The sequence below is a fragment of the Lotus japonicus genome, chromosome 1, assembly GCF_012489685.1.
Source record: "Lotus japonicus ecotype B-129 chromosome 1, LjGifu_v1.2".
NCBI classification, from domain to species: Eukaryota; Viridiplantae; Streptophyta; class Magnoliopsida; order Fabales; family Fabaceae; genus Lotus; species Lotus japonicus.
Window position 1 is genome coordinate 54,185,043 of NC_080041.1, and position 10,579 is coordinate 54,195,621.

The 10,579-nt window shown below is 37.5% G+C and overlaps 1 protein-coding gene across 2 annotated transcripts; it reads right to left on the bottom strand.

Annotated features, from left to right (window-relative positions):
• Positions 1-1,172: 1,172 nt before the first annotated feature.
• Positions 1,173-4,730, bottom strand: LOC130728373 (uncharacterized). 2 transcript variants are annotated; one of them, XM_057579830.1, is made up of 6 exons: positions 4,418-4,730; positions 3,817-3,876; positions 3,588-3,700; positions 3,086-3,154; positions 1,756-1,807; positions 1,173-1,600 (listed from the first exon to the last, which is right to left on the bottom strand). In XM_057579830.1, the coding sequence occupies exons 1-6, from the start codon at positions 4,685-4,687 to the stop codon at positions 1,469-1,471; spliced, it is 696 nt and encodes a 231-aa protein (XP_057435813.1). In that variant the 5' UTR covers positions 4,688-4,730; the 3' UTR covers positions 1,173-1,468. The 2 variants fall into 2 exon arrangements, with proteins under 2 accessions (XP_057435813.1, XP_057435820.1); XM_057579837.1 differs by having other exon boundaries at positions 3,817-3,885; positions 4,418-4,558.
• Between the last annotated feature and the right edge of the window lie 5,849 nt (positions 4,731-10,579).

Here is a 10,579-nt window from a genome sequence, read left to right on the forward strand (position 1 = left end):
ATTTTTATCAACTCTTGCATTACATTACATTACAAAGAAAGGAAAATAAGGGGCAATGCAAGAGTTATATAATAACGAAAGATTGACCGAACTGAAAAAGTGAAGACATCTAGAGTAGCCGAAAGTCAGTATGAGAGAGACATGATTTTGAAGGAGTTTGAAATCCTCATTGACACATCTGACATGTCCAGGAAGGTGCGGATTGAGCCAAGTTTTTGGATAATTAAACTTGTTAATGGGGTGATCTATGAATTGATGAATGTCAATGTTTATGTTCTGTTTTATAAGTGTTAATGAGCTTTAATTTATTTTTTAACTATCAATTTGCTGGAAGTAGTCGTTGAATCAAAATGCCAATGACTAGTATCTGTTTGTGTTGGACCTTACTATGTTGGTATAACACCACTTCATTGCAAAGTACCGGTATAATCATATCCAATTGTGTAACTTTTAGCTAATATCCTTTTTCGAATGGATCTTTATGATTTAGATTAAAAGATTGCGCTCGAGTGGAAAATTGTAGAAGATTAACTGAATTACCTTAAACCTAAGAAGAAAGAATGCATTTAATCAATAATTATGTGGTATATGCATCAACAAGGTAGAGGCTATATAGTAAGTGTAGACGTTAAGGATATCACATGAAGGTGAGTCGTGAAGGATACTTCCAATTGTTAAGTGTTGGATCAATACATAGAATGATAAAATGCTAGTTCTGGCTAAGGTTCTAATTTTTAAATGTGAAATCACCTGTTGCTTTTTACTGTGAAAGCTCTTGAAAACAATGTTTGGGTATAACCAAATAAGAAATGATGCAAATGGTAGAATGAGTACCATAGTAGAAACGAGGTATGACGGACTATTTCGGAAGACCCTACTACAACTTTAAATGTCTAATAAAAATGGGAGGCGCATGTTTTTTTTTGATAGGCCAATGTTAGTTGTTAATTGTTAGTAAATTAGTTCCTTCGCCAGGATTCGAACCCTGGCCCTTCACCCTACAAATCTCTTCATTCCCTTAACTCACCAAGTGAGTTACAAATGGGAGGCGCATGTGACTTTCTTGGTTAGATAACAATTGATTATATGCTTAGGAGGGGAAAAACTGTTCGATTTCATGGAAAGGTAAATTTTATCAAGGTGATCATAGTAAACCCACAAGCATCAACATCAAGAGACTTAAAGATTTGACATGCATTCTTCATGTTAAAGGTTAACATAATGACATTAACATTTACAACTAATCTGCCGTCTTTAAAGTCACTGTAGTATATTAAGTTGAGGCTTGAAAACAAGTGATTTAAAAAACCCTCACTTATTTAAAAGACATCAACTTTCTCTTTTCTCATAACTTTCCCATGCATACTTGTAATTAGTAAGCTTCACCCCATGTTATCAACCTTTAGTACCAGGCACCACCATAAAATTTGCCGCAGAAGTTAATGGCACAAAGCATTCATTCTGGTGATTAATCTTCATCTGAGAAAAAATCGTCGTCTTCAGGAGGACCCTTTCTGAGTTTTCCTTGCAGTTCTAGATTCTTTGGCAAAACAAATTCAGCATCCTTACCCGACGTGGAGAAATATCTCTCCAGTACCATCTGTTAAGAAAAAGGAGACTCTGAATTCCAAAATGGCCTTCACTTCTGGTTGGCACTTTGAAATAGTGAGAGCATAATGATATCCTAAATCCTTATAAAACTTTATAAAACTGAAGTGTACTAACATAAAGGTACAAAACATCATATTCACTTACCATGGCAGCATAGGCATCAAGTTTCCTCTGCTGAGAGGACTTACTTAAGCCCCTGAAAGAGTTATAAGTGTGTCAATTCCCCAAAAAAATAATTAAAATTCCAAACAAACCTTTGCTTGACATCTTTTAAAAAGAACCTCTAAGTATTAAAAAAAAAAGAATCTTCATTGGATTTTTACATTTTTTAGTAGATAAACACAGTAAATGAAGCACTTCCTCGGATACCAGTGACCCTTAGCTCACATGGTACCTCCCCTAGTCTTAAAGATCAGGAAGCCGCTGGTTGTAGGGGATCTGAACCCCCTGCATGTCATTGTCCCATTCCCATTAGATCCCAATACAGGTCTCCGATTTACAACACAAAAATAAAGTTCAGAAGATAAGCACATAATAACTTTGCTGGAATAAGAACCATAACTGATAACTAGTGAGGGGTAATGCATCTTTCTCCAGAGGAAAACAATTTTACATCCAAAATGGCCTCAAACTACATGAACAGAAAACTACATGAACAGAATTTGCAAAATGTTTAGTTTTAAGAGATAACATGCATATTTCTTCAAAAGGAAGTCATCTGTATGGACTGTGCAGGTTTCAATTTTCATGAATTTGTTTTACTATTCTACACTAAAGAACAAATTAGGAGGTTACGTGGGTTCTTTGACCATCTACTTCCCTTCATGTAGTAAATGAGAAATGTGCCAAACAAACACTAACTGAATAGTGATTACAAAGGTTAGTGATTACAAACACTAACCTTTGTACAATTTTTTCAGTTCAATGATGATGCAGCTGATATCAAATTATCACCGAGATTGCCATATATTGGTGCATGTTAGGACCCAATTGCAAGGTATGGGACTTGAGTCCCACATTGGAAGTATGGGATTCTAATGTGGGGTTTATAAGGCCTTGGGCTCTCCAACTACAACAGCTAGGTTTTGTGGTGTGGTTCTCCTAAGGTTCTTATCAATTGGTATCAGAGCCTTCTACCATGTCTCTCAGCTGCAAACGAGCGGCGCGGGTGGTGACGCCGGCATTGCAATGTTCGCCCGGGACTAGTCAAGGGGCTAGTGCACAGCCAGCCCGCGTGGGCGCTGGGGCTGCGGAGCATGGTGGGATGTTAGGACCCAATTGCAAGGTATGGGACTTGAGTCCCACATTGGAAGTATGAGATTCTAATGTGGGGTTTATAAGGCCTCAACTACAACAGCTAGCTTTTGTGGTGTGGTTTTCCTAAGGTTCTTATCAGTAAATAAAACGAAAAAGAGAGAATTGCAATTTTGCATAGGGTAAAACACAATCAGCAAAGAAGTTTAAAAGCAGTTACATGTTCACCATTCGATTTACGGCTTCTGTTGTTGTCCCATGTTCATCCTGTAGATATACCCTCCAACCCCTGAAAGTCAAGGTATAATATAGAAATTAAAACGGTGATATAAATAATTATATCAATTCACAAACCAGTGTCAGGAGCCCTCCAAGACACAATATTTAACCTTTCAGCCCAAATTAGATTACATGAACATTAGAATCTATACTTTATTTTCTCCCTAATTCAGTAAATAAGTCAATAATTATTAGTGGCAAGGAGAATTGTTAGTTATATAAGTTTAAGAGCCAAAGAAGAATAAAGCAACTCAATATGATTTATAAGGTCAATCAATGGGTATTGAAGGTATTCCTATGTCATAAAGAGGCTGCCGGTCATTTAGTAGCCTGTAAAATGAATATATATGTATATATATATATATATATATATATATATATAATGTATATTTGACAGTGAAGAAGAATATGCTTGTGAGTTGTGATTAGTACAAATGCATTACCTCTCAGCAGCTCGAATAGCAAGCCTCCCTGCAACAGTACGGACTATGTTTGACTGTGGTGTTTCCTTCCCGTCAAAAGATCTTGGAAGTCCAATTACAAACTCGTCTGCCTCCTACAGTTTTAAAATCATGTTACCTCTAAGGTTACGTGCCCAAAGAGAAAACAGATCCTTATCAAATATCAACCAATTTTTGAAAGAAATACAAGAGACAAAAGGAAAATTCACACCTCTTGTTCAGCAATGTTTATCATCTGGACCTCAAGCTTCTGTCCTCGCAATTCCAAAACCTAAAGCAGCTACAGGAATAAAAGGATGAGTAGCTGATGAAGAAACACAGATAAGATAAGACATAAGATAGTCCATAATTCCACTTGCAGTTACCAACATCCATAATATTCAGTGTCACAGTTAACAGCAATGTTTTCTTACCAATTGCAGTAATACCCCACATAAATTTTATCACACCAAACTTAACAGAACAGCTCACATCTTATTAAGCACAAAATTTTGAGTTTCACCATACTAAACAACAGGCACAAACTATCCCAATGACTTGCATTACACCTAAACAACATTAGCTACTAATAGCATACATATAAGGACAAACATTACATGAAGCACCCCACATGAGTTCAATTTTTCTTTAGACCCTTTACACCCCAAATATTAAAAACAATTAAAAAGTAGAAATAAAACATGTCCAGGATTGGAAGTACTAGTTCCAATAAATTGGTACCCAAAATAAATTTGACAGAAACTGGAATACAAAACAACATGAGAACAAGATATCATTAGAAAACTAATATAGAAGCAAAGGGTGAATTATACCGTTACAGGGCGAAAGTTGAAGCCTTTACTGATGGCAATGCCAGTGCGAGCCATACCCAGGTCGACTCCAAGAGTGAAGCCTCCTCTCCTGCGAAGGGCGTTCGGGGGAAATTCATCCAAAGAGATTGGCTTTACTCTGTTGTAGTGACTTTTGGCATTCTGGGTCGGACACAGTTTCACAAAAGATGGTTTTTTTGGAACACTCGGAGCTGAACAACAGAGGAAGAGGTTCTGGGGTGGTGGTGCCTGTAGCAGTTGCTGCGTCCACATTGGAGAGAGAGAGAGAGGACAATGATAATGGTCACAAGTTAGAGCCCAATTTATTTGTTTTCTTTTAATACTAACTACTAAGACAAGAATTAAAAAAAAACTTAAGTCACACTCAATTTATAACTGCGTTATTGAAACAATAACTAGTATTTTTTACCCGCGCGTTGCACGGGAAATATGTCTATTGTACTCCCTCCGTCCCTATATATAAGTCACAAATAACTAATTCTCTTAGATTAAGAAAAGTAGTTACTAGTAATAAATTTGTAAAAAAAAATGATTTACTTTCCTAGATTACCCTTATTTACTTTCCTATGATTTTCTCTCTCCAAGTTAATACTTCTAAAGTTTATCATCTCTTTCATATTAAATATGAGGGTGAACTTGGAAAAAATTATTTAATGCTTCCTAGATATTAGAAAGTGACTTATATTTTGTAACAAAATTTTTTCAAAAAATGTGGCTTATAATAGGGAACGGAGGGAGTATTTGATAGATTAATTAATACTTTGATTATTAAAAATATATTAAACAACGAATGAAATAGAAAAGTCAGAATTGATGAGTAAAGTGGACATAAAGACTTCTCTTCTAAGCCCGATTGAGACCAAGAGGAACTCGTTTCACATTCTTTGTAAATATGAAGACGATAACACAAATCATAGATATAAGGAATTATCAACATATTAATCTTAAAAAAAATTAATGTGATAGTAGCACAAATCAGGATTGTGTAAGATATATCATAAAGTATAACATTATTGTGTTTATTCCAACTAAGTAGGGATGACAATTGGTAGGTACTATAGTACCATCTCCATACCCGCGTTTTTAAAAATTACATGTACCCTTCTCAATACTCACGCGGGTAGCAACTCCAAGCTCTCCACCTTTAGACAATTCAATGTCATTATATGAAGCTATCCATCTTTGCCAAAATCTAAATCTATGGATGACAATGGGTCTCAAAATCATAGGGTACCCGCAAAACATATCCACTATGGATAGGGTAAAAAACCGCTAAATGGGTGTGAGGTTAAGTATAGATAATTACCCGCAAAAAATAGAGGGTATGGGTGCGGGTATGGGTACTATAGTACCCAACCGGCCCATATCCGCACACACATGTTATCATTATTATTATTATTATTATTATTATTATTATTATTATTATTATTATTATTTGGGAATATATTAACAAATTAACTTAAGCTATAGCTTTCAAACTCACTCTTTTTAAAAAAAAAGTTTGGGATATATTAATTAATACTCTAAAAATAAATAATAAATAAATTAAGATAAAATCAAGAAATAAACCACCTAAATCCTAATCAAATCTAAAATCTAAAAATAAATCAAAAATAAATTAAGATAAAATCAAGAAATAAACAACATAAATCCTAATCAAATCTAAAATTTTAAAATGTATTTTTTTATGAGAAGTAATCTGAGAATGACACGTGTTATTTTTTTTTTCCAATTAGTGAATATTCTGCACCCTAGAAGATTTTATTTTCCTCAATCCTTTTGCTTTTGATTAAGAAGATAAAAGCAGGAATCCTTAAAGCATATGGCATCTTACAATTAGTTGAAGAACAAAATCAATTCATGAAGAAGATTGAAACAGAAACCCAAAATGAAGTCTTGAAGAACAAAATACCCTCTTTCACCAATTTGAAAGGACTATGGTGAAAGAATTGTATTTAGTGTATTTGTGAATCTTGGGGTGGAGCCCTTGTGAAACAAAAAATCAAAGGAACATTTAAGTCAAGAGAAACAAAAAATGATGTATTGCCCCATATGTGCGCACCCCAGCAAATTATCTATATATGTAAGAAAAAAACAAAATAATTCTTTCACCCAAAATAATTGTGGTTTGTAACACCCCGATTTCGGTAGCGTCACTTTAGTAACCAAAAGTAAACTTAATGCGGAAAAACGTGAATATATTTTTTTTTGATAATAACTAAGACAAGACTGAAATAAATAAAACCCGAATGCGAAAAGCAATATAACTAATGTACAATATATAAACAGCCCCCGCTGTAAGTAACAACCTCGTCACGAGTAACCTCCAGTGACGGAAAGAAAAGTACAACGCCCGTAGGCAATATATACAACCAAATGAAAAGGGTGAAGTGCCCGCAACACCATCCCTCAAAACTGAGAATCAGCTGACCCAATGGCCTGAAAATAAGACCTCCTAAGTCCAACCAACTCTCTGTGATTCCCGTAAGGAAACCACACAAAAAGCTATAGGCGGATCTACCCTGTCCCCTACGTAACAAATGAAGCAAGACTGTCAGAGCTAAAACTCTACTCCTACACTAATCCTAACTCGAGGAGCTCATACCAACACTCAAAACTATGTGCTAGCATGATCGTCGTCTGAATCAGAATCCAGAACGACCAAGTCTATCAACCCTATCCGTCCTCCCCTCGCTCCTGCAACGCTCTCCGATGCTGGACTCACGGGCTTAGGGCCCGAACCCTGATCATCAATGATCGCAACGGAGGGTGCACTAGACCCTGCCGAAGGCACTCCCACTGGAATCTCCTCTGAGGGATCCTCCTCCTCTGAAGATGACGGTGGCGGCGGTGCTCCTCCAAGACCTGGTCCACAGTGAACGCCCGGTGGCAAGTTGAAGCTGATAGAGCATCGCCTCAACACTCCTGACCTCAAGAGTCCTCCACTATCCACGTTGTCCTCCATGATACGCCCCGAATACGTCGCTCGGTGGCTCGCGGGGTCAACCACCCACGACCCGGGGTCGTCCTGGTCGATCATCTCGTACCTAATCCCCCCCGAAGGGTGGACCATTGCGAACCAATCCGCAATGTTCATCTGACAAAAGGCGTTGTCCGCCAAAACACACACAGAAGACGCGAGGGTCAACTCTAAAGAACTATGTAGATAATAAACCCAATAGGTACAAATAATAGATAGCCACTTAGGCTTATAACTAGAGATATCATTCCTAGGGTTGCATGTTCCACAAAATCATAACGACAATAATAACAATTAGCATGTTCCAAGTAAGTTTATCAAATAGCAACCACACTCATCAACTAAGTCAGTATGCATGTTGCGTGATATGTATGCAGGTTAACCCAGTCAACCAATATGCAATCCGGAAACGGATGGACATCATCGGATCAGCCCTTCACCAGCCACGGTGGTGCCATTTCGGCCCGTGATGTATCTTACTCCCACTGGGTAGTCAGATCAGCAGTAAACCCGTAGGCCTGCCATTTCGGTCTGCTACAAGAGACGTCTACAAACGCTCTTTCACGGCATTCCGGGTCTTATGACCATTTTGGAAACCGACGAGGTCCAGAGTACGTCTTGTGTTAATACCTCATTAATGTTGCATGTATGCAAAATGATTAGTCAAACAACGTCTCCGTCCTCACTCGACACGTCGCCACGTGTTCTAGGGAAGTTAAAGTCTCTAAAAGCTTACCCTAAGGTAAAGTCGATTCTGCGACCAAAAGACACACTTCATAACGACACATAGCTGCTCCAATAGCACCACAACAAACGCTGCTCCAACAGCACAATAACAAACGTTGCTCCAACAGCACAACAATAAACGCTGCTCCAACAGCACAACAACAAACGCTGCTCCAACAGCACAACAACAAACTCAACACTTGGATCCGACGACACTCCTCGTTTTTCCAAAACTATGATTTGACTTCCAATGCCTTCCTTCGAGGTTGTTATCATTACTTAAAGATTTTGAGGTTATTTAAGGTCTTATGAATTTTCTTTATAAAATAGATTCCATTTTGTCTTATCGCAAGTCTTATACATTTTCAGGATCTCCCAATCCCAAGTCGCTTCCAGAGGATGTCTCGATCCACTAAACAAAATTAAGGCCCGAACCTCGTTCGTCCTATCAAACTTTCTCAAAACTCTCAAAATAAAATCGGCATGACCTGCCCGCTACTCTCACCATTCAGAATCTCAGATTCCAGTACAGAGCATATTTAAATCATCACAATCAACATCATGTCATATATCCAGAAATCTCAACATTAACACTTAGCACTTAGCATATAAAGCATGCACCACACATCCTAGATTACCCACATAGCACATAGCATGTAAGTCAATCTTCAAAAACATTCAGTAGATGAATCATCTACATTGTCAGCCGAAGCCTCAGAAAACATTTTCAATCACACACAATCTCAGTGCATAAACAGTAAACAATGTCGAAACATCGACCCTAAGCATTAACTAGAGATTCAGTGAGAAGCCCTCACCTGAAGGTTCTCCAGAATGATTGCCTAGAGCTTCCTCGTACTCAAAGTGTTGGTCCTCAGAGAAATCCTCAAAAGCACCTTTACAACAAAATCACAGAATACTATAAGAATCTATCGAAAACTAAGCTATCGATACTTACTAAGGTTACTCGAAGTAATCTATACTCTAAGGTACGATAATCTAGCGCGAAAGACAAGTTTTCGGAAAAAGGAAATTTCTTCCTCCCCCTTAATAGGGCTCGGCCACTTTGGCTAATTATGGGGCTCGATTTTTCTTCGATCAAACTTGGTTCCTATGCTTTCATAAGCCGTAACTAAGGGTATTCTGAACTCGGAAAAATTATCGGATCAAAAACTGTCGCAGGGGTATTTTGGTCATGATTTTTAACTTAGGATTTTCAAAACTGAAATCCCAAAAATAAAATTTTGCAGGGACGTCACCAACGACGTTTATGACAACTAATCCTACTAGCACTAAGCTAAGGCGATAGTTTACAGCCTAAAAGTCGGAACTTTACTCAAAAACTACATAAATGGGTATTTTAGGTTCAAATTGATTCCGACGGAATTCCGGCGACATAACGGAAAATCTAATCCGGCAGAAGTGATCTTGGGCATACATAGAAGAGGTTTAGAATCAGAAATGAAAGATTCAGGATAGTTTTGCAAAAACCCATAAACTATCCACTCAGAAAACTCTACAGAAAAGCTATGGAAAAAGCGATCGGAGGTAAGGATTAGCGACTATACCTCGAAGCCTTGAAGTAGCAACTGATTGATCGACGATCAAGCAAACGATGAAGAAAAACTCTTCTTCCTTCTTCCTTGTTCTTGGCCGCGGTTTAGAGGAGAGAAAATGGAGGAAAATTGTGTTTTTTCTTCCTTTATTTGCTATATATAGAAGGTGGAAATTCGCGGGAAAATGAAAGTTTCGCGAATCCGATTTTTCCGGCGTCATTCTCCATGAATTGTTAGATAGGTTTTGGCAAAGGAATTCCTAAGCTAAGAAGATGTCTCCTTGTATTTTTGGCAACTAATACAAAGTCGGTGCAAAGTCGGTGTAAAACTATTTTACCCGATAAGTTGCTTTTTGCCTCGAATGTCGGAATAGAAAACTTCCTTCGGAAGAAAGATTGAAATCATCAAGAGAAATAGGTGTACGCGTGTAGAATATTCATTTGAAGCTCTGAATAGATAAAGTCTTCATTGTCGAGAAATTCTAGGGTTTTGAAATACCAGGGATTCGGTTTCGGCAAACTTCCGATGATTGGAATCGGACGTTCGTAGATCCTAGAGTTTCGCCTCGAGACGATTGTGATATATGGAAAAAGAAAAGTTCTAACACTTCTCTGAAGATTTTTGGAATTAACTGCCAACGTGCCTAAAAGTGAAAATTAGCTATATACTAGGGTTTCTGACCTAGGTTTAAGCGTAAAACGTTCGTGCTATAACTTTTATCGATCTTAATGCAATCCTTGAACTTTTTCTGAACCTTCTCCTTCATAAATATATTTCATTTAATAAACTTTCGTTCAGGTTTTCCTTCACATTACATCAACCCTAAACGTGAATAAGAAGTTTATTCACTTAGCATAAGCTTAAAAACTTGGGCCTTACATT